A 25,405-nucleotide genomic window follows, 5' to 3' on the forward strand; every position below is an offset into this window, starting at 1 on the left:
CACACAAATATCAAGGGTGTAAATTCAACTAAGTACTTAGGAATTACTATTACAAATAACCTAAATTGGAACTATCACATAGATAATATTGTGCGTAGAGCAAACCAAAGACTGCCATTCATTGGCGGAGCACTTAGAAGGTGCTACAGGTCTACTAAAGAGACTGCTTACACCACGCTTGTCCGCCCTATTCTGGAGTATTGCTGTGTGGTGTGGGATCCGCATCAGGTGGGACTGACGGATGACGTCGAAAAAATACAAAGAAGGACGGCTCGTTTTGTATTATCGCGAAATAAGGGAGATAGTGCCACAGACATGATACGTGAATTTGAGTGGCAATCATTAAACCAAAGGCGTTTTTCGTTGCGACGGGATCTTCTCATGAAATTTCAATCACCAGCTTTCTCCTCTGATATCGAAAACATTCTGTTGGCACCCACCTACACAGGGAGAAATGATCATCACGATAAAATAAGAGACATCAGCGCTCGCACAGAAATATTTAAGTGCTCATTTTTCCCGCGTGCCGTTCGAGAGTGGAACGGTAGAGAGACAGCTTGAAGGTGATTCATTGAACCCTCTGCCAGGCACTTTATTGTGAATAGCAGAATAATCACGTAGATGTAGATGTAGTACCTGACACTTGTCGCACATCTTTCTGAAAAAAACTATTTTGTTCGGTACTGGTGCTGTAATTAATCTCAGAAGCTGGCATCTATAAAAGAAAGTCATCAATCGATCTCCATAATTCGTACGTATGACTTAATCGATGAAAAGGGATGAGAATTGTCCTGCACATGGAAGTTCTGAGAAAAATAAAAAAAAGAGTATACAGAGTGATTCATGAAAGTATGCAAATATTTTAATATGTTATACTACAAGTACAACTGAAGAAAAAAGTTCGTATGAACATAGGTCAGCAAATGTATAGTTACGGAGTTACAGCTAATAAAAGATTTTGCCTGACATTTAGCAACTTGGCTAATATGAAGCCATCGCAAAACTGCTCGAGGTTAAAGTGAGGCTCGATTTCATTTATTGTGTTGTTATTGGTCTGGTGAATCTAATAGAAAATATAACAGACGTGTGTCTGCAGTAGTTTTCCAGAACATCCAGAGAAACAAAGATTATTATACAAGTAAATTTGTTTACTTTCGATTGAGAATGTAGAAACGTGTATGTCATTGTTGGAAACCGTTAGTGAGTTGTTTCAGTCGTATCCTAACCTTGGAACGAGTTAGAAACATATATTGTGAATGTACTGTGAAATTGTATGTACACTGTACAACTTCCTTAACACTGAGTTTTGTTTTTCCCGGTTTAACATGAATTCACATGTGCTATGGTATTAATAAAAGTAGATTATGTGACACATTCATACAGTTTCAGTTAACGCTATTAATATCATTTTTACAGTATTTAATTCTGTACAACTTCTGTTGAAAACTTTGTACAATTGTGTGGAATTTAAAAAACAAATTGGGACAAGTACTCGATAAATTAGAAATTATTCGAAATTACGTTTTTGCTTCTGTGGATGTTTTGGAAAAACTACTGCAGATACACGTCTGTGACATGTTGTATTACATTCACTAGATCAATAACAACAAAATTAATGGATAGCGTGCTTGCACATACAGATTTGCGATGGTTTCATATTAGCGAAGTTGCTAAATTTCGGGAAAAATCTTTTATTAGCCGTAACTGCGTAACTAAACATTTGCGGACCTATGTTTATATGAACTTTTTTCTTCAGTTTCACTTCTAGAATAATATATTGAAATATTTGCATATCTTCGTGAATCAACCTGTAGAGAAAGACGGGTAATACAAATTACACACAAGAACCAAGAGCGAGCAATAAGACTGGAAGATCAAGAACGAAGTTGTCGGATTACAACGGGTGTCAGGAAAGTGGGTAATCTTTCGTCCCTGCTGCTCAATCTGTTGATCGAAGAGGCAATGACTGAAATAAAAAAGGTCCAAGAGTGGGATTAAAATTCAGGGTGAAAGTGTATCAGTGACAAGATTCGCTGATGGTATTGTTTCCTCAGTGAAAGTGAAGAGGAGTTAAAGTATGTGTTGAATGGAATGAACGATCTATTGAGTTCAGAATATGGATTGAGAGTAAACCGAAGAAAGACGAAAGCAATGAGAAGTAGCAGAAATGTGAACAGTGAGATACTTTGTATCTGAATTGGGGATCACAAAGCGCATGAAGTTAAGGAATTCTGCTTCATAGAAAGCAAAATAAACCGTGATGGACGGAGCAAGGAGGACATCAAAGAACACTAACATCGGTAAAAAGGGCAAGAGAGGTCTACTAGTATCATACATAGGCCTTAATTTGAGGAAGACATTTCTGAGAATGTACGTTTGGAATCCAGCATTCTATCGTAGTGAGATTGGGACTGTTGAACAACCGGAACAGAAGAAAATCGAAGCAGTTGAGATCTGGTGCTACAGACCAATGTTGAAAATAAGGTGCACTGATAATGTAAGGAATGAGGAGATTCTGCGTAGAATCGGAGAGGAAAAGAACATATGGAAAACTCTGACAAGGAGAAAGGACAGGATGACAGGACAACTGTGAAAGACATCAAGTAATAACTTGTATGGCACTACAGAGAGCAGAAAAGGGTAAAAAGTGTAGAGGAAGACAGAGATTCGAATACATGCAGCAAATAATTCACGACGTAGCTTCCAACAGGCCATCGTGGCAGGCCGCATCGACGTAGTCAGAAGACTGAGGCCTCAAAAAGAAAAAACGTTAGCTATAAAAATGTCCAAATAAAAGTACACTTCCCGAAGGAAACGTGACCGTGACAACAGGATCTTACCATACGTCCATTCTGCATCATTCCAGACGATCTGTGAGAATTCTTAGGATATCGTAATAACGAATCTGAATCCTTTGAAAGAAAACAATTGGGTAGCTTTTAAATATTAATCAGAATTTCTGAGGCTATTTTCGTTCTGTCGTTGCAACTACAAGAAAATGCGTGGTTTTTTTTCACCAGTCGCGTTTCTCTTTATTAAGATAAGGCACCATCATTGATCTGTAATTAAAGATATTTATAATTTGATTTATTTTTAAGGTCATAGAACGATCCGTTGCTTTTAACTTAATGTGATTTCCGTCTGGGCGAGAAACTGAACAGAAATCACCGTAAGTGAAACGCAACATATTGTTAACGAACCGTTTTTAGATCTTAAAAACAAATCAAATTATAAATACATTTAAAATACAGACCACTGATGATACTTTACCTCAATCAAGCGAAACGCGTCCGATGAAAAAAAAAAATAAAACACGCATTTTCTCGTAGTTTCTTCGACAGAACGAAAGTACTCTAAAGAACTGTAAACCAGCTACGGGCAATATAGCCACGCAAATGAAGAAACTGATCAGAATATATTCCTGAATGAGCACTAGACTTTCCTGTACGAATCGATTTAATTCTGATGCTAATTCTGTTGTAATATTTCATATTACTTTCTCCGGAATCGAAAATTCAGTAGTAGCTACTGCCAAACATACATCTGTTACACAAAAGAGTCTATGTGGGGTACATCGACTTAATAGTAAGACTTCTCACAGAAAATTGAAGTTACATTGCATTAATAATGTTAAAAATGGTCTGTTCACGGAGTAATGCTGCGACCGAGAGAGTGCAGACCTCTATCGCAGCTGTATCAACATTTTTCGCATCATACAGGGTGTAAATTTTAAGTTGACAAACCAGTGTAACTAGAAAAATAAGCTTCCCACGAAAGAATGTGTAGAATCCAAAGTTGATTATTTCCGAGGGGACATCTGTGTAGAATCCACAGTTGATTATTTTCGAGGGGGACATCTGCTGGTGCTAAAATTAGCCCGCCACCCCAGCCCCTTGGGGGTGGGGCAGGAGACAACTTTAAAATTTCAAAGGGGAACCCCCATTTTTTAATGCTGAATCAGATTCTACATAAAAAACTACGTGCATTTTGTCTTAAACAATTTTTTTTATCTTGGTAGTTGGCACTGTAATTCAAGAAAATCAATGTTCTCGTTTTTGCGTGGGAAATCGTTAAGGATAAATAAAAAATACTCAAGTTATTAAGTATGATGTTTGGTTAGTTACTTAGCTAGTCAGATGATTTGTTTGATTCTTAAAAGTTGTGTGGCCTCATGACCACTAAACAAACAAAACTTATCCGAATCTGCGGAAAAAATAAATATTTGGGTCAACATTTGTAAAACTAATTCCTCTCTCTCAAACCCCACCCTATGGGGAGAGAGGGAGAGTTTTAGTTTTAGCGAATCAAAATTTATGAAGTAAATAAGTTCAAAGTGGTTCAAATGGCTCTGAGCAGTATGGGATTTAACTCCTGAGGTCATCAGTCCCCTAGAACTTAGAACTACTTAAACCTAACTAACCGAAGGACGTCACACACATCCATGCACGAGGCAGGATTCGAACCTGCGACCGTAGCGGTCGCGCGGTTCCAGACTAAAGCGCCGAGAACCACTCGGCCACTCCGGCCGGCAAGTGAATAAGTATTTTTGATTTATCTGTAAACAATTTCCACGCAAAAATGAGAACATGGATTTTCTTGCATTACAGCGCCAACTACCAAGAATCGAAACAAATGTTTAAGACAAAATGTACGTAGTTTTTTATGTAGAATCTGATTCTGCAATAAAAAATGGGGGCTCCCATTTGAAATTATAAAGCTGCCTCCCGCCCCACCCCCACGGGGCTGGGGTGGCGGGCTAATTTTAGCAGTATATGTCCCCCTCAAAAATAATCAGCTTTGGTTTCTACACATTTTTTCGTGTGAAGCTTATTTTCGAGTTATTTTGGTTTGACAACTTAAAATTTGCGCCCTCTATATTGATCGACCCCCCATGAACCATGGACCTTGCCGTTGGTGGGGAGGCTTGCGTGTCTCAGCGATACAGATAGCCGTACCGTAGGTGCAACCACAACGGAGGGGTATCTGTTGAGAGGCCAGACAAACGTGTGGTTCCTGAAGAGGGGCAGCAGCCTTTTCAGTAGTTGCAAGGGCAACAGTCTGGATGATTGACTGATCTGGCCTTGTAACAATAACCAAAACGGCCTTGCTGTGCTGGTACTGCGAACGGCTGAAAGCAAGGAGAAACTACAGCCGTAATTTTTCCCGAGGGCATGCAGCTTTACTGTATGATTAAATGATGATGGCGTCCTCTTGGGTAAAATATTCCGGAGGTAAAATAGTCCCCCATTCGGATCTCCGGGCGGGGACTAGTCAAGAGGATGTCGTTATCAGGAGAATGAAAACTGGCGTTCTACGGATCGGAGCGTGGAATGTCAGATCCCTTAATCGGGCAGGTAGGTTAGAAAATTTAAAAAGGGAAATGGATAGGTTAAAGTTAGATATAGTGGGAATTAGTGAAGTTCGGTGGCAGGAGGAACAAGACTTTTGGTCAGGGGAATACAGGGTTGTCAATACAAAGTCAAATAGGGGTAATGCAGGAGTAGGTTTAATAATGAATAGGAAAATAGGAATGCGGGTAAGCTACTACAAACAGCATAGTGAACGCATTATTGTGGCCAAGATGGATACGAAGCCCACACCTACTACAGTAGTACAAGTTCATATGCCAACTAGGTCTGCAGATGACGAAGAAATTGAAGAAATGTATGATGGAGTAAAAGAAATTATTCAGATAGTGAAGGGAGACGAAAATTTAATAGTCATGGGTGACTGGAATTCGAGTGTAGGAAAAGGGAGAGAAGGAAACTTAGTAGGTGAATATGGATTGGGGCTAAGAAATGAAAGAGGAAGCCGCCTGATAGAATTTTGCACAGAGCACAACTTAATCATAGCTAACACTTGGTTTAACAATCATGATAGAAGGTTGTATACATGTAAGAACCCTGGAGATACTAAAAGGTATCAGATAGATTATATAATGGTAAGACAGAGATTTAGGAACCAGGTTTTAAATTGTAAGACATTTCCAGGGGCAGATGTGGACTCTGACCACAATATGTTGGTTATGACCTGTAGATTAAAACTGAAGAAACTGCAAAAAGGTGGGAATTTAAGGAGATGGGACCTGGATAAACTGAAAGAACCAGAGGTTGTACAGAGTTTCAGGGAGAGCATGAGGGAACAATTGAAAGGAATGGGGGAAAAAATACAGTAGAAGAAGAATGGGTAGCTCTGAGGGATGAAGTAGTGAAGGCAGCAGACGATCAAGTAGGTAAAAACCAGAGGTTGTACAGAGTTTCAGGGAGAGCATGAGGGAACAATTGAAAGGAATGGGGGAAAGAAATACAGTAGAAGAAGAATGGGTAGCTCTGGGGGATGAAGTAGTGAAGGCAGCAGACGATCAAGTAGGTAAAAAGAAGAGTGTTAGTAGAAATCCTTGGGTAACAGAAGAAATATTGAATTTAATTGATGAAAGGAGAAAATATAAAAATGCAGTAAATGAAGCAGGCAAAAAGGAATAGAAACGTCTCAAAAATGAGATCGACAGGAAGTGCAAAATGGCTAAGCAGGGATGGCTAGAGGACAAATGTAAGGATGTAGAGACTTATCTCACTAGGGGTAAGATAGATACTGCCTACAGGAAAATTAAAGAGACCTTTGGAGAGAAGAGAACCACATGTATGAACATCAAGAGCTCAGATGGAAACCCAGTTCTAAGCAAAGAAGGGAAGGCAGACAGGTGGAAGGAGTATATAGAGGGCCTATACAAGGGCGATGCACTTGAGGACAATATTATGGAAATGGAAGAGGATGTAGATGAAGATGAAATGGGAGATACGATACTGCGTGAGGAGTTTGACAGAGCACTGAAGGACCTGAGTCGAAACAAGGCCCCCGGAGTAGACAAAATTCCATTGGAACTACTGACGGCCTTGGGAGAGCCAGTCCTGACAAAACTCTACCATCTGGTGAGCAAGATGTACGAAACAGGCGAAATACCCTCAGACTTCAAGAAGAATATAGTAATTCCAATCCCAAAGAAAGCAGGTGTTAACAGATGTGAAAATTACCGTACCATCAGTTTAATAAGCCACAGCTGCAAAGTACTAACACGAATTCTTTACAGACGAATGGAAAAACTAGTAGAAGCCGACCTCGGGGAAGATCAGTTTGGATTCCATAGAAATACTGGAACACGTGATGCAATACTGACCTTACGACTTATCTTAGAAGAAAGATTAAGGAAAGGCAAACCTACGTTTCTAGCATTTGTAGACTTAGAGAAAGCTTTTGACAATGTTGACTGGAATACTCTCTTTCAAATTCTAAAGGTGGCAGGGGTAAAATACAGGGAGCGGAAGGCTATTTACAACTTGTACAGAAACCAGATGGCAGTTATAAGAGTTGAGGGACATGAAAGGGAAGCAGTGGTTGGGAAGGGAGTAAGACAGGGTTGTAGGCTCTCCCCGATGTTATTCAATCTCTATATTGAGCAAGCAGTAAAGGAAACAAGAGAAAAATTTGGAGTAGGTATTAAAATCCATGGAGAAGAAATAAAAACTTTGAGGTTCGCCGATGACGTTGTAATTCTGTCAGAGACAGCAAAGGACTTGGAAGAGCAGTTGAACGGAATGGATGGTGTCTTGAAGGGAGGATATAAGATGAACATCAACAAAAGCAAAACGAGGATAATGGAATGTAGTCGAGTTAAGTCGGGTGATGCTGAGGGTATTAGATTAGGAAATGAGACACTTAAAGTAGTGAAGGAGTTTTGCTATTTGGGGAGCAAAATAACTGATGATGGTCGAAGTAGAGAGGATATAAAATGTAGACTGGCAATGGCAAGGAAAGCCTTTCTGAAGAAGAGAAATTTGTTAATATCGAGTATAGATTTAAGTGTCAGGAAGTTGTTTCTGAAAGTATTTGTATGGAGTGTAGCCATGTATGGAAGTGAAACATGGACGGTAAATAGTTTGGACAAGAAGAGAATAGAAGCTTTTGAAATGTGGTGCTACAGAAGAATGCTGAAGATTAGATGGGTAGATCACATAACTAATGATGAAGTATTGAATAGGATTGGGGAGAAGAGAAGTTTGTGGCACAACTTGACCAGAAGAAGGGATCGGTTGGTAGGACATGTGTTGAGGCATCAAGGGATCACCAATTTAGTATTGGAGGGCAGCGTGGAGGGTAAAAATCATAGGGGGAGACCAAGAGATGAATACACTAAGCATATTCAGAAGGATGTAGGTTGCAGTAGGTACTGGGAGATGAAGAAGCTTGCACAGGATAGAGTATCATGGAGAGCTGCATCAAACCAGTCTCAGGACTGAATACCACAACAACAACATATTGATCGACTAATTTCGTTAGTTTGCTGTTCGCACAGGAAACGAAACCAGCTCCTCAAACATGTGACAATACAAAACTGAATGACGTAACACGATGTAGTGCAAAAGGTAAATATGTCCTCAGTGTGAAGGTTGATTCTGCCGACTGTGTGTCTTACTGGGTCTGTTACAGAATGAGGATAACAGTTATGGAACTACATGAAATTAAATCGTCGTAACTGCTGAACGGTTTGCGTTAGGCTGTCGAAACTGCGCGGTTGGCCGCGGGGCATGATGGGAATTAGTATGCTCTGTATGTTTGAGTTTAGCGACGAAGTCTACTTTCATTTGGATGGGTTCGTCAATAAGCAAAATTGGCGCATTTGGAGGACTGAGAATCCGCAATTCGTGATCGATAAGGTTTTTCAATCTCAAAGATTGACGCTATGGTGGGCAACGTCCTGTCACAGAATAATCGGTGCGATATGGTATGTGAACGTTTTGGAAGATCAGACTAAGAACAGCCGACCAGTTGCAAAGGATAAAGTAATCTTTACCTAGGTTTCAATAGATATAAATCTATCTTCTTCAGAAGACGGCAGTATTATAACATGAAGTGATATGTCCTTATCGTTTAGGCAAACATCCGCATAGTTACATTAATCATATAAAATATAGCCCTGAAAACAGGGTTTGTCAAACAAATAAAATAGGTACATAGAAGTTGCAGAGCGCCTAAGATGATTTCATCCCCATTATTCGAAATGACGTAGGCTTTCTCGGGATAGTCTGAGTCCATTTTCAGACATCTGAATTTTCAGTTTCTTGAGCATCTCCTTGTCACTCCCCATTGGTCAGGCAATCCTGTGGCCACAGTGTTTCAAGAACCGGCTTCTAGGAATATACTACACAGAAGCGTCAAAGAAACTAGTATATGCAAGCGTATTCAAATACAGAGGCAGGTAAACACGCATAATACGGCGTAGCGGTCGGCAACCCCTAAATAAGACAACAAGGATCTGGAGGAGTTGTTAGATCGGTTACTGCTGCTACAATGGCAGGTTATCAAGATTTAAGAGAGTTTCACTGTGGTCGGCGCACGAGCGATGGGACACAGCATCTCCGTGGTCGCGATGAAGTACGAATTTTACCGTACGACCATTTCACGAGTGTACCGTGAATACCAGGAGTCCGGTAAAACATCGAATCTCCGACATCGCTGCTACCGGGAAAAGATCCTGCAAGAAAGGGACCAACGACGACTGAAGAGAATCGTTCAACGTGACAGAACTGAAACCTTTCGCAAATCGCTGCAGAATTCAGTGCTGGGGCATCAACAATTCTCTGTGTGTGAACCATTCAGTGAAATCTTCGTACTTCCATAGTTGAAATGGAGGACAGTGGGACGTCAGCTGATATAAATTTATATTAAAAATGAAGAAATTCCTTCAGCTGTATTTAAGGTGTCGATTTTATTTTGGCTACTAGTTTCAACGTTGTAACAACGTCATCTTCAGGCCCCATAATCGATATGGGCTTTCGGAGCCGAAGTCCCACTCGTGTACCCTTGATGACTGTACGACACAAAGCTTTACGCCTCGCGTGAGCCCCTCAACATGAACATTGGACTGTCGTTTACTAGTCGGACGAGTCTCGTTTCAAATGGACGTGTACGGGTGTAGAGATAAGCTCATGAATCCACGGAGTCTTTATGCCAGCAGGCGACTGTTCAAGCTTGTGGAGGCTCTGTAATGGTGTGTGGTATGTGCAGTTGGAGTGATATGGAACCACTGATACGTCTAGATACAACTCTGACACGTGACACGTACTTAAACAACGTATCTGATCACCTGCACCCATTCAGGTCCATTTTCCATTCCGAAGGACTTGGGGAATTCCAGCAGGACAATGCGACACCCCACGCGTCCAGAATTACTACAGAACGGCTCCAGGAACAGTGTTCTGAGTTTAAACAGTTCCGCTGGCCACCAAACTCCCCAGATATGAACATTATTGAGCGTATCTGGGATGCGTTGCAACGTGCTGTTCAGAAGAGATCTCCACCACCTCGTACTCCTATGGATTTATGGACAGTCCCGCAGGGTTCATGGCGTCAGTTCCCTCCAGCACTACTTCAGACATTGCTGGAGTCCGTGCCACGTCGTTTTGCGGCACTTCTGCGTGCTCGCGGGGGCCCTACACAATATGAGTCAGGTGTACCAGTTGCTTTGACCCTTCAGTGTATAACCCCCTATGTATCCCTCCCGCAGGGATCGTGAGTATTAGATTAAATTAATTACAGGACGCACAGAGGCGTTTAAGCGATTCTTCCTGTCCTCCGTAGGCGAATGAAACGGGGAGACGCGCTAGTAACTGCTACAATGAAAAATTCTGTGTCGTGCACCTCACACCGGTTTTGCAGAGCAAGTAGGAACCCTTACATTGAAGCTGTTCACTTACACTGACATTCATTCCGAGCTGCCATATTTGATGTCGGTGCCACACAACACTCTTTCATACCCTCTATAATCTGACAAATAGCGCTGATTCAGGACAGGGGTGCTGGTATATCCGTGCTGGTGAAAGTGTGTCACATATAACGGCGGTTCTAACGGCCTATAACGCACGCCGAGATATCTCTGAATAGACGGATGTGGAAGCCACGCACGTTTGAAGACGAGTTAGGAACTTGAGTTTCACGACACAGCCTGGAAGATACATTACTAAGGTCTTACTGCGTTGGTTATGGCGAACCAGATCAATTAATTGAATGTATGGGGTCTTAAAGAATATAGGCATGAATTCCTCTTCATCTCAGAGTAACACTTGCCTCCTGTTTCCTCAATTATTTGTTGGATTTATGCCAGTCTTCTCCAACATCTTTTGCGCTATGCCAATGTCTGATAACCTTGAGCCGGCCGTAGTGACCGAGCGGTTCTAGCCACTTCAGTCTGGAATTGCGTGACCGCTACGGTCGCAGGTTCGAATCCTGCTTCGGGTATGGATGTGTGTGATGTCTTTAGGTTATTTAGGTTCCAGTAGTTCTAAGATCTAAGCGACAGATGACCTCAGATGTTAAGTCCCATAGTGCTCAGAGCCATTTGAAACATTTTTTAATCAAAGTGCCAGGGATGGCAGCAACAAGAATAAGATACCCTTTTTTTTTTTTAATTGACAATCTCGGTAGTCGTATCTTCATAAATTTCTTACATAAATATAAGTTTTTCTTGGCAAGCAGAGAGAGAGAGAGAGAGAGAGAGAGAGAGAGGGGGGGGGGGGGGAGAAAGAGAGAGAGAGAAACCAGGGTTTGCTTATGTTTGTCCTATGAGCACTCTTCTAGTATTTCATGAGACTTATAATTTGTGTCTGCAAAGACGTTTTGTAAAATTTGATGTGGTTCAGTCATTGGTTTCGCATTGTGTCGTAAATGAAAGCTTTGGTATTGCTTTCTTTGTCTCTGTGAAACATGAGCCAGTGATATGTTTTCCGTTCTCAGCGTATTGCATTCTGTTAATAAACGCTGATTTACTTCTCTCACAATCAGTAATGTATATTCCTCGCAAGTATGTTTCAGTTCCATCCTTGCTACGACCCTTTTGCTGTTTCTGTGTTTCGATACCCTTTTGCGATCCTCAGTGACAGTGAAGTTTGTCAAGCACACATTCGTTTACGTGTTTGACGAACATTCCTACTACCATTTCTTTGTGAAATGCTGTGGGTGAGAGGATGGAACAGTAGCAGAAGCAGCTTTAATGACGTCAAACGTAGGCAGCGTAGTCGTCTCTGAGATCTTATTTCGAGTGAAGTTCAGTATCACCCTTTTTAAAAATGTATGCTACACCAAGTAGCATCTCTAATGTTTATTACCTTCTCCATGCCCCTTTACAGCACAGTGTAGGTTTTATACTCTATGCGTATTTACTTTGTAAATATTTAAGCCTTACTTTTTCATCTTTTGTTATATTGTATAAGTTTTCAGAACTAACTGAAAAAGGTAATGAACACAGGCCAAAGCAATGAATTAAAATTTGTACCAAGGCTGAGATTCGAACCGAGGTCTCGTGCTCACGAGGCTTATGTGCTAACCACCGTGGCACCGTCATACAGTGGCTAGCGTACTACATCTCCCTCCCTAATACAAACTCCACATCTCAACCAGTCCTGATGTTACCCTTCGTAACTCAAATCAGTATTGGGAGGGTCCTCCCGATACTGGAATAGCACCTTAGCATTGAATAACATGTTAGAGAGTCTTTGCAATACTGATACAAGCTAAGATGGATAGCATCAAGATTGGCTCCTGCGCGTTTTGGGGTTTGCATTGGGAAGGAAGAAATATTAGGGTCATCCGTGTGGATGTGTTAGCCACACTGTCAGCATAACGCAGTGATCAGCAAATGTGCCTAGTGAGGAGAACACATAGGTCTGACTGCCAGCCTTAGTCCGAATCTGAATTCGTTATTTCATCCTGTATTCATTATCATTAATAAAGCTGAGATTTAATATATGTCTGGAACATACAACTTATCTGATTAACTGTTGTTGTTGTTGTGGTCTTCAGCCCAGAGACTGGTTCGATGCAGCTCTCCATGCTAACTCTATCCTGTGCAAGCTTCTTCATCTCCCCCCAGTACCTACTGCAACCTACATCCTTCTGAATCTCTATAGCGTATTCATCTCTTAGTCTCCCTCAACGATTTTAAGCCTCCATGCTGCCCTCCAATACTAAATTGGTGATACCTTGATGCCTCAGAATATGTCCGACCAATCGATCCCTTCATCTGGTCAAGTTGTACCTCAAATTTCTCTTCTTCCCAATTCTATTCAATACCTCCTCATCAGTTATGTGATCTACCCATCTAATCTTCAGCATTCTTCTGTAGCACCACGTTTCGAAAGCTTCTATTGTCTGCTCGTCTAAACTATTTATCGTCCACGTTTCACTTCCATACATGGCTACACTCCATACAAAGTGCTCTTTCACTCTCTTCACACAGTATCATATCTCCAATTTCATCTTCATCTACATTCTCTTCCATTTTCATAATACTGTCCTCAAGAACACAAACCCTCTATATACTCAATTCAACTTTCTGCTGTCCCTTTTTTGCATAGAACTGGGTTTCCATCTGAGCTCATGATATTCGTGCAAGTGGTTCTCTTTTCTCCAAAGGCCTGTTTAATTTTCCTGTAGTCAGTATCTATCTTACCCCTAGTGATATACGCCTCTACATCCTTACATTTGTCCTCTAGCCATCCCTGCTTAGCCATTTTGGACCACCTGTCGATTTCATGTTTGAGACGTTTGTATTCCTTTTTGCCTGCCTCATTTACTGCATTTTTCTATTTTCCCCTTTCATCAATTAAATTCAATATCCCTTCTGTTACCCAAGGATTTCGACTAGCCCTCGTCTTTTTACCTACTTGATCCTCTGCTGCCTTCACTATTTCATCTCTCAGAGCTACCCATTTTTCTTCTACTTTATTTCTTTCCACCATTCTTCCCTAATGCTCCCCCTGAAACTCTCTACAACCCCTGGCTCTGTCAGTTTATCCAGGTCCCATCTCCTTAAATTCCCACCTTTTTGCAATTTCTTCATTTTTAATCTGCAGTTCATAACCAGTAGATTGTGGTCAGCGTCCACAGCTGCCCCTGGACATGTCTTACAGTTTAAAACCTGGTTCCTAAATCTCCTGATTAACTGGCCGAACTTAAAGACCAAACAGAGTAGTGGATTCAGTGAACCTTTTTAATTCATGAATTTATAGTGATAATATCTTCTGTAGAGCTCAATCCATTGGTCACATGTCTCCAGAACTCTGGGAAACTACCTTTACTTAAAAGAATATAGTTTCCACATACAGCACTATTAATGTCAAACAGAATGAAGAACCCAGTCCTGACAAAACTCTATCATCTGGTGAGCAAGATGTATGAGACCGGTGAAATTCGCTCAGACTTCAAGAAGAATATAATGATTTTAATCCCAAAGAAAGCAGGTGTTGACAGATGTCAAAATTACCGAACTATCAGTTTACTAAGTCACAGCTGTAAAATACTAACGCGAATTCTTTACAGACGAATGGAAAAACTGGTAGAAGCCGACCTCGGGGAAGATCAGTTTGGATTCTGTAGAAATGTTGGAACGCGTGAGGCAATACTGACCTTATGCCTTATGTTAGAAGAAAGATTAAGGAAAGGCAAACCTACGTTTCTTGCATTTGTAGTCTTAGAGGAAGCTTTTGACAATGTTGATTGGAATACTCTCTTTCAGATTCTAAAGGTGGCAGGGGTAAAATACAGGGAGCGAAAGGCTATTTACAATTTGCGCAGAAAGCGGGTGGCAGTTATAAGAGTAGAGGGACATGAAAGGGAAGCAGTGGTTGGGAAGGGAGTGAGACAGAGTTGTAGCCTATCGCCGATGCTATTCAATCTGTATATTGAGCAAGCAGTAAAGGAAATAAAAGAAAAATTATGAGTAGGTATTAAAATCGATGGAGAAGAAATAAAAACTTTGAGGTTCGCTGATGAGATCGTAATTCTGTCAGAGACAGCGAAGGACTTGGAAGAGCAGTTGAACGGAATGGACAATGACTTGAAAGGAGGGTATAAGATGAACATCAACAAAAGCAAAACGAGGATAATGGAATGTAGTCGAATTAAGTCGGGTGATGCTGCGGGAATTAAATTAGGAAATGAGACACTTAAAGTAGTAAAGGAGTTTTGCTATTTGGGGAGCAAAATAACTGATGATGGTCGAAGTAGCGAGGATATGAAACGTAGACTGGCAATGGCGGGGAAAGCTTTTCTGAAGAAGAGAAATTTGTTAACATCGAGTACAGATTTAAGTGTCAGGAAGTCGTTTCTGAAAGTATTTGTATGGAGTGTAGCCATGTATGGAAGTGAAACATGGACGATAAATAGTTTAGACAAGAACAGAATAGCTTTCGAAATGTTGTGCTACAGAAGAATGCTGAAGATTAGATGGGTGGATCATATAACTAATGAGGTGGTATTGAACAGAATTGGGGAGGAGTCTGTGGCACAACGTGGCTAGAAGAAGAGATCGGTTGGTAGGACAAATTCTGAGGCATCGAGGGATGACCAATTTAGTACTGGAGGGCAGCGTGGATTGTAAAAATCGTAAAGGGAGACCAAAAGATTAATACACTAAGCAGATACAGAAGGATATAGGCTGCAGTAGGTACTGGGAGATGAAGAGGCTTGCACAGGATACAGTAGCATGGAGAGCTACCTCGAACCAGTCTCAGGACTGAAGACCACAACAACAACAGAATGAAGTAACGTCATAAGCAACAGCAAATAACTTACCCCCCTTCAAGATGTACGAGCGCGCATGGGCTGAGCGGAATTTCTCGGCAGTGACATAATGCCCAGATCAGAGGAGAATATCCGATCTGTGCACACACGTCCACCTACGCCCCTCCCCGAGTGGTGCCGTCGAGCCACGCTGGACGAGGATATGCCCTCAGCGCCCCCTGGTGTGTTCGCAGAGAGGGGCCACTAGAGAACAGCTGCCCCGACTGTGATGTCGTGCTGCTGCGACTGTGGTGACGACCCGGTGCGGCCGGGGGCCGTGGTGCACGCGCCGCCCCCGCACGAGCCGGGCGCGTGGGCGGCGCCGCCCATAGCGCCCCAGGCCCCCCACCAGTACCCGGGGCCCCCCCAGCACGACGCTGGCGGGTGGGCGCCGCCGCCCATGGCGATGCCGATGCCGGCCGAGGCCCCCCAGCTTTTCCCGGCTGCCCCCGTGGTAGACGTGCAGCCCACCCCGTGCCCGCCGCCCACCTTACCACAACCACAACCTGCAGCAGTCGTCTACCCGTCCGTGCCCCTCGATGACGATGATGATAACGACTCCGGTGCGTACCGACAACACACCATTATCGTGTCGCTTTCACTAACCCGTCAAAACAACTCCACTAATTTACTGTGGCTACTAACAGACGGCTCAGTGTTGACTCCAGTGTGTACCAGCATACCTGTTGGAGCTGCACTTCTTTTTTGTGTGGTCTTCACTAACCAATAGCTAGCGAGTCAAAAACAGCTTTACCGATGTACTGTGCCTTCTAACAGATGAGTATTAAATCATATTAAGTAGCAGATGAATATGAGAGAAGTGGGAGATAAACGAAAAGACAATAAAAGAAAGATACACTTATTTTGAAAATAGGTGTGCGTAGTCTAACATATGGCAGGGCGTCCAGGGAGTGGGTAATATGACAGTGGATAAATAAAATGCAGGGGAAACAGAAAGAGCAGGTGAGGTCCATAAATGTGCTTAACACATTAGTGAGAGTGTTAAATGAAGTAGATATGAGGAGATGGAAGGATATGAAGGAGAGAGTAGGAATGTGAACTACTGGATGACTGAAGAGGAGAGGAGAGGAGAGGAGTGGAGAGGAGAGGAGAGGAGAGGAGAGGAGGGGAGGGGAGAGGAGAGGAGAGGAGAGGAGAGGAGAGGAGAGGAGAGAAGGGAAGAAAAGAGGAGAGGAGAGGAGAGAAGGGAAGAAAAGAGGAGAGGAGAGAAGAGGAGAGAAGGGAAGAAAAGAGGAGAGGAGAGGAGAGGAGAGAAGGGAAGAAAAGAGGAGAGAAGAGATAAGAAATGGAGAAGTAAATGCTTTTTAGACCTTTCTGATACCTAACCAGTCAAAACAGCTGTACAGATGTACTGTGCCTTCTAACAGATCAGATTTAAATTATATTAAGTAGCAGATGAATATGAGAGGAGATAAACGAAAAGACAATAAGGGAAACTATGAGATACACTTATTTGAAGATAGATGTGCTTGTTTTTAACGTATGGCAGGGCGTCCAGGGAGTGGGTAACATGACAGTGGATAAATAAAATGCAGGAGAAACAGAAAGAGCAGATTAGGTCCATAAATGTGCTTAACACATTAGTGACAGAAATGAAGTAGATATGAAGAGATGGAGGGATATGAAGGAGAGAGTAGAAATGTGAACTACTGGATGACTGAAGAGAAGAGATAAGAAATGGAGAAGGAAATGCTTTTTAGAGCATTCTGATACCTAGCGAGTCAAAACAGCTGTACAGATGTACTGTGCCTTCTAACAAATCAGTATTAAATCATATTAAGTAGCAGATGAATATGAGAGAGGTGGGAGACAAACGAAAAGACAATGAAGGAAACTATGAGATACACTTATTTGAAAATAGGTGTGCTTAGTCTAACATATGGCAGGGCATCCAGGGAGTGGGTAACATGACAGTGGATAAATAAAATGCAGGGGAAACAGAAAGAGCAGATGAGGTCCATAAATGTGCCTAACACATTAGTGAGAGTGTTAATGAAGTAGATATGAGGAGATGGAAGGATATAGAAGAGAAGAGATGAGAAATGGAGAAGGAAATGCTTTTTAGACGATTCTGATACCTAACCAGTCAAAACAGCTGTACAGATGTACTGTGCCTTCTAACAAATCAGTATTAAATCATATTAAGTAGCAGATGAATATGAGAGAAGTGGGAGATAAACGAAAAGACAATAAAGGAGACTATGAGCACACTTATTTGAAGGTAGGTGTGCTTGTTGTAACATGTGGCAGGGCGTCCACGGAGTAGGTAACATGACAGTGGATAAATAAAATGCAGGGGAAACCGAAAGTGCAGATGATTTCAGAAAATCGGAAGATGATCAAAAAGAGAGAAAAGTGAACTATGAGATACGCTTATGAGAAGTATGGTTAGTGTACATGCAGGGCATCCAGGGAGTTGGTAACAAGACAGTGGATAATTGAAACGCAGGGGAAACAGAAAGAGCAGATCACGTTCATATATGTGTTTAACACATTAGTGAGAGTGTTAAATGAAACAGAGATGAAGAGATGGAAGGATATGCAGGTGAGAGTAGGAATGTCAACTATCGGATGACTGAAGACAAAGAAAAGAAGAGATAAGAAATGGAGAAGTAAATGCTTTTTAGAGCATTCACATAAGTTTTCACACAATACTACCCCACTTTCCCATGTGTTTATACTATATATCTTTCCTCCTTTTCTCTTTTTCTTCACTTGTTCGTGTATACCTCAACGTTTTATCCTCTTCTGGCCTCTTCATCGGCTACTGATCATTTGCATCAACTGTACCTGCCTGCAGAATGTCATCCTTCGGAAGGATTGCATTTCTGTGATGTTCCTGGCCTATAAAAATTCAGAGCTATGAGCTTCACATCCTCCATATATCTCAATAATTTCACGAAGAAATTAAAATACATCGATGGTTTATAGTATGTACTCGTTAGCACTTTCATGCATACCTCAAATATAAATATACACTCAATGCAGGCCTTAACTTTTGTTCATACGATTTTTGAGCTGTGAGTATAACCACAGATAACACTTTATGAGAAACCAATGAATGCATCTTACAACACCACGTCAAAAATATTAAATGACATGCCTGCCGTCACACTTCCACGTAAATGCACTTAAACTATGGCAACCAACACAATTTGACATTATTTACTTGCTTAACGAAATATGCACATTTACCTGATTAATAACATCTTATGATGCGCATTCCCAGACAGGAACGTATACAGGCTATTTATCAGAGTCATATCCATCCACATCATCGTGCGATTCGTGCAGATCTTTCCTGGAAAGCATTTCCTAGACACGACCATAGCACACGTTACGACTACAGGAAGCCATGTTTGTCGCACTTATCTCTGTTTACTTACACACATTCTGCTAAAGTCACCACTAACTAGAAGCAAAATTTCGAGATAGAGCTGCTATCCCTCAGATTATTGTAGAATTTCAACTAACGGGACTGAAGCACATCACTTACTGTTTTTTGCATGTAATAACTAAGTTTACAGTCGACTGTCGCTCACCATTGTTTAGTGTTGAGGTTTTCATGTACAGGTTGATCAGTAACAACCGAAACACTTGTAAGAGTACTGCAGGGTGGGTTGTTGCTTGTAAGAGTACTGCAGGGTGGGTTGTTGCTTTATATTTCTGCGACAAACATTCCTCCCACAAACATGTCACAAATTTTATCACCTGATATTTTCAGCATAGTCATACTGCAATACTAAGTGATTTACACCTGTCTGCCATCTACTGTTTTGCTTTGGCATATCCTCACTTCAGCACCTAACATTAGGCATTAATGGCTTGCTCTTGGCACATGTGCTTGGAAGTTACTGACAAACCTAACAACATATGATTTCTAATGGCCATGATTATTAGTCTGCAAATGATGAAAATACTGATGTAACGCAGTTCAGTACAGAGTCCTCAGCCACTGGTGTATTTGTATTTTTGTATGTCTGTGTCTGTGTATTTGTGTCTATATGTAATTATGTATGTGTATGTATATATGTGTGTAATGTAGTATATACATGTTGGTATACATGTAATTATTGTGTGTATTTATATATGTGCACCTCTATATGTGTATGTATACATGTATTTGTACATGCATATGTAAGTGTGTGTGTGTGTGTGTGTGTGTGTGTGTGTGTGTGTACATGTATACATACATATGCATATACAAATACATGTATACACACACACACACACACACACACACACACACACATGTGTGTGAATGCATATGTATGTACTGGTAACTCAATTTATGTATATGTATTAAAAATTGGGAGATTAATGTATATTGAACAAACAAGAAAAAAAATTTTTTTGTGTTTTTAATGTTTTCTATCAGAAATGTGCATTATACCACCGAACGTTTTCCTGACACCACTCTTCTCTATAAGGGGAGTTGTATACACAGCATCATTTAATTTTTGTCTTGCAAACTCCACAGTCTCACAGAACACAACTTGGTTAGAGGCCATCTCATCCTGAGAGTCAGGGAGTTTCACCTCGTCAATGCTACACTACCACAGAAAGATCGTGTCCTCAACTTCTGTGCTTCATCAAGACTTTGATGCAGTATCCATATTTACTAGATACTTTACCTAGTGTTAGTAGAGAGAACTCAGAATTTGCATAGCTACTAATTCTTTTATTGTTACCTTCATGCCATTTATTATTTGTATTATTATTATTATTATTATTATTAGTGGTGTGCCTCATTATATCTGGCTGATGGCGAAATTTCCACTTTTTTTTCCTTTACAACATTCTTGGTAACCTCCCTTTCAATCCACACTTATTTCGCTGGCTGATGTTCCGACCAAATTCGTGTATCTCCTCTTTATTTCGAATTCCGATTATCTCTTTAACACTGAGTTTTCATTGACAAGGTAAAATCTTAATTGTGCAAATTCTGTTCTTATCCGTTATATATTCATGACAATGCAAACGTTTTCCGTCATCTGTTACGTGTATATTGATGCTAATTTCTTTCACACTTTCATTAATTTCCGTTTATCAGTTGTAACCTTTTAAAATCAAGGCACGTTACAAGTTTTCTTCGTGAGATTGTTATTCATTCGTGGTGCATGCGCCTAAGTAAGCAAGTGTTACAGACATAAGGCCAGGGAAGAGTGCATTTGGTCAGACAGTGTCTTCTGTCATATATCGCCTGTTTCACTTTTTTATGTTGTTTGCATATGTGGAAAATATCAGGTCTCGCTAATAAACTGGATGTTTCCCTGTAACCATCAGGGCCTCCATCACTATCAGCTATAAAGTTGAGAACCATTATGCAATCCACCTATATGTGTGACCACAAAATTTTAATGAACACATACAAATAATATATGAGAGTCTGCAAATTGGTAGATTGATTTGACTTGTTTTTTATTCAAATTTGATTGACGGATGTTCATTCTAAAATGGGCTTGAACAGTTTCCTCTTCAAGTTTTCAATCTTATTTCTAACTTACTATACATAATAGATACCGTATTTCCAGTGGTGTGAAGTGCTTTTGTTATCCCAACTATGTTCTAGTACTGAAGTTTCCCTTTTTATAATTTCTTTAAATTTGTAAAATGGAAAGTATTATGTTACACACAAAGAAGTGAGCGGAATTATAAACAGAGCATTTCAAAAAGTAGTAACAGAAATGCCGTTAGGAGCACAAGTACTGAAGCTCAGTTGCACATGAGCAGTATTAGCAAGGATTTTGACCTACGAATTTTGAAAATATGAACATTCCTACACTTGCTATTAATCGCGGGCTTCTTCACGTGCCTCGTGACGCCCTTCTTTATAACCACATATACAAAGTTTGTGGAAGCATTTTTTTTTTTTTTGCTAATTCCTGCATAGTTACTAAAGATGAAAACTATTTAAGTACCAGCTCCTTCCCCCTTACACTTTTAGTTTTCGTTTTTTCACTCAGTTCCTCGCAGACTGTACCCACACGCTTCGTTTTAGAGTGACAACCAGTTCATTCGTAGTTTATGTCCACTAGAATGAGATCACAGCTGTATTTTGACCTAGTCTTACGATAATGACTAATACTATAATGATTCTGAGAACTCTTAATAATGATAACTATAAAGTGATTTAAGTTTACAGTAATGTGTGGTGCCAAGTCACATAACGAAACATTTAAAACAGTTATTTCTTTTTCAAAGAAATCATAACGAGATGAGGGTTGAGTCACAGTTTAATTAAATAATGATATTAATTATTTTGTTATAAATAACATCAGTAATGGTGATCGTAGAAGAGGAAGAATGATCAGCGTGTATATAGTGCCATCTGATTAACAGAACTGCCTAAGAATACCTAATCAAATTGCGCGCATATGGAACATTTTCTCAGCTATGCGACTGGATTTGCGATATGGTGTCAGGGAAATCACAGTACCTAACAACAGAACTAAACTCATCAAGTGAAACCGAAATTATGTTTGACTTTCCCGAAGGAAGTGTGATGTTAACCTTGGTCTTGCTGACCTGTAAAAAGAACTAGCTGAGAAACCCGGCGTTGTCCAGGTATTCATTTTGCCAATTTTCTGTTTGAAACGGAAACAAAACATTAACTGTGTCTGCGGTGTAATATGGAAAAGAGTTCGTTTCCAAGTAATGGTGAAAATATCTTTGCAATTATGAAAGAAGTAGTATAAAGAAATATGCATAATGTACATATGTATAAGTACAGTTGCATCGCATGTCTACACGCAATTTTGTAAACGTCTCTATGGCAGCGAATAATCATAGCTGTATAGACGGCTATGTTTTCGCCTACAGCTGTCCACGCTTCGCATTTTAAATCTGTCAAATGCGCTGGCGGGGTTCAGGGATTTCCTTAAGCTGACTCGATTCTAGAACTGCCTTACTACTAAAGAATGAATGTATTAAAACTTCATGCATGATGCATGATGCATTTTTTCACGCATCTCAATGTTTATGATGTCATATCTTTTGAACCACGATAAATAGGTGGTATATACCCCAACGACAGTTATGTGGTTGAAAGCCGTCCAGTGGTTAAGGAGGAGATGTGGAACATACACACATACATACATAGGTACATATTCAGACACACACACACACACATATACAGCGTGGTCCATTCATAGTGACCGTCAAACTACAAAGAACGAAACTTGTCTAGCTTGAAGGGGGAAACCAGATGGCGCTATGGTTGGCCCGCTAAATGGCGCTGCCATAGGTCAAGCGTATATCAACTGCATTTTTTGAAAATTGGAACCCCATTTTTAATACATATTCATGTAGTACGCAAAGAAATACGGATGTTTTAGTTGGAGTACTTTTTTTGCTTTTTGATAGATGGCGCTGTAATAGTCACAAACATATGCCTCACAATTTTAGACAAACAGTTGGTGACAGGTTGGTTTTTTTAAATTAAAATACAGAACGTAGGTACGTTAGAACATTTTATTTCGATTGCTGCAATGTGATACATGTACCTTTGTGAACTTATCATTTCTGAGAAAGCATGTGTTACAGCGTTATTTTGTATATATATGGATTTCGTAGGTACTCTGAGCAGTGTACTAAAGTTGTTCGCATACAGTGTCGTCGTTTTGTGTCTAGTAAAGTGTACATAGGAATTAGAGAATTACTTAGATAAGATATTTGAATGGTGTGAAAAGTGGTAAAATCTGAACAATAACAAGTGTGAGCTTGAACACACGACTAGTAAGAGAGTGGCAGTGCATTTCTGTTACGTGAAAAATGACGCCAGTTACGAAGGTTGTCGATTTTACAAAATACTCTAGTGATAAGAGAAAGAGATAAAGTAGAAAGTGTAGAAAATGTCGTAAGGAAAGCGAAACAGAAACTTCGTTTTATCGGCACAACGTTTAGGAGACGCAAGTGTCTGACAGATAAGTGATAGGATCCACATGTATAAAAAGGGACAGCAGACGGGGGGAGGGAGGGGGAGTCACATGACTTTAGATGGTATGTGATGTTATTTCGTTCAGTTCGAAATCCAGTCAAATTTGCAAATATCTTGATTGCATGAACGTACTTATCAGTGTGATGTTGCAGAGCCTTTGGGTTGGATGCATGCACTGACTCGGTTGGGGATAGTTTAATGAAGCCATTGTATCATCTACCGGTTCCCGTCAGATCTCCGAAGTTAAGCGCTGTCGGATGGGTGACCATCCGGGCCGCCATGCACTGTTGCCATTTTTCGGGGTGCGCTCAGCCTTGTGCTGCCAATTGAGGAGCTACTCGACCGAATAGTAGCGGCTCCGGTCAAAGAAAACCATCATAACGACCGGGAGAGAGGTGTGCTGACCACATGCTCCTCCTATCCGGCCGGCCGAAGTGGCCGTGCGGTTAAAGGCGCTGCAGTCTGGAACCGCAAGACCGCTACGGTCGCAGGTTCGAATCCTGCCTCGGGCATGGGTGTTTGTGATGTCCTTAGGTTAGTTAGGTTTAAGTAGTTCTAAGTTCTAGGGGACTGATGACCTCAGCAGTTGAGTCCCATAGTGCTCAGAGCCATTTGACCCATTTGAACCTCCTATCCGCATCCTCATCGGAGGATGGCACGGCGCTCGAATGGGCCACTTGTGGCCTGAAGACGGAGTGCTATTGTATCATCTCCTGAGGGAGCTGTTGTAGGTGTGCTGGACAATCCAGATACTGGCCCTGCTCCGCCGTACACGTCCGCTCAACATAATGCAGACAGTTCATAAAGACACGTGCTTCGCATGCTCGAGCATTGTCCTGTTGAAAAATGACACCACAGTACTGTGGCAGGAGAGATGAGACGTGAAGTCGCAGGGTGCCCTGGACGTACTGTTGTTCCGTCAGTGTTGATTCAGCCACTACCAGCCGTGAACTGACCTCAATTTTGATGTTCGCCCCCCTCCCTCCTCCCCCCCGGCATGGCGCCAGAAGTGATGCCAATGTGCCCCCCCCCCCCAAAAAAAAAAAACGCTGGGAGAGTGGCACCACTCCCTACGTTGTCAGCACACTGGTCTATGGCCGTCATCCGGAGCAATGCAGTGCACGACGGCAATTTGTAGCTGACCACAATGCGATGCCATCCACCAAGCAGTGCATGCTTCGTGGTCACGGAACAAGAACCACTTTCAACGCAGACATTTATTTTGTAGTGATCGACAATTTCCCGAGCCCGATTACTGGTGGTGTCCAACCAGTGGTACAGAAAAAACACAGAAAGTCTCGGCAGTGGTTCTCAGGTCTGCTGCAGGCTCAGGCGTAGAGGGGTTACGTCCTGCTTGACCTTGACTACTGGCGTGTTGGCCATCATGTTCCCTTGCTGCCCAACATGGGGCCTCTGTTTTATCCCAAGGCCCCACAAATCTTGATGCTGCACTGTTCGATCAGCCGACCAAATTGAGACCCACAGCGAGGCCCATTACAAACCTTGTCAGTTGCTGATTACGCTGTCTCACACCAGTACGTGGCATCTACGTGTTCTTCGCAGCTCCCACTCGACGTCTGACGCCATTCTCACCCCTTATACAGCCCACCTAGTCTGGTAACAACACTAGACACGAACAACACTAATGCGGTCTGGCGACAGTTCTATCTCTGTAATCATACCCGTCTATGATGTTTATGTGTACGAATTTATGTACACTACTGGCCATTAAAATTGCCACACCACGAGGGTGACGTGGTACAGACGCGAAATTTAACCGACAGGAAGAAGATGCTGTGATATGTAAATGATTATCTTTTCAGAGTAGTCACA

At 41.4% G+C, this 25,405-nt stretch overlaps 1 protein-coding gene across 3 annotated transcripts in view; it reads left to right on the top strand.

The window, feature by feature from the left end:
- Positions 1 to 25,405, top strand: part of LOC126428169 (natterin-3-like) — a 112,746-nt gene that overhangs the window by 41,028 nt on the left and 46,313 nt on the right. For 2 of the 3 annotated variants that reach the window (XM_050090081.1, XM_050090082.1), the window contains exon 2: positions 15,807 to 16,175. The exons of the other annotated variant lie outside the window; for it this stretch is intronic. In XM_050090081.1, the coding sequence (XP_049946038.1) occupies positions 15,842 to 16,175 (334 nt within the window). In that variant the 5' untranslated portion in view covers positions 15,807 to 15,841. The remainder of the gene's footprint in view (positions 1 to 15,806; positions 16,176 to 25,405) is intronic. 3 annotated transcript variants of the gene reach the window in all.

Source organism: Schistocerca serialis, chromosome 12, assembly GCF_023864345.2.
Source record: "Schistocerca serialis cubense isolate TAMUIC-IGC-003099 chromosome 12, iqSchSeri2.2, whole genome shotgun sequence".
Lineage (NCBI taxonomy): Eukaryota > Metazoa > Arthropoda > Insecta > Orthoptera > Acrididae > Schistocerca > Schistocerca serialis.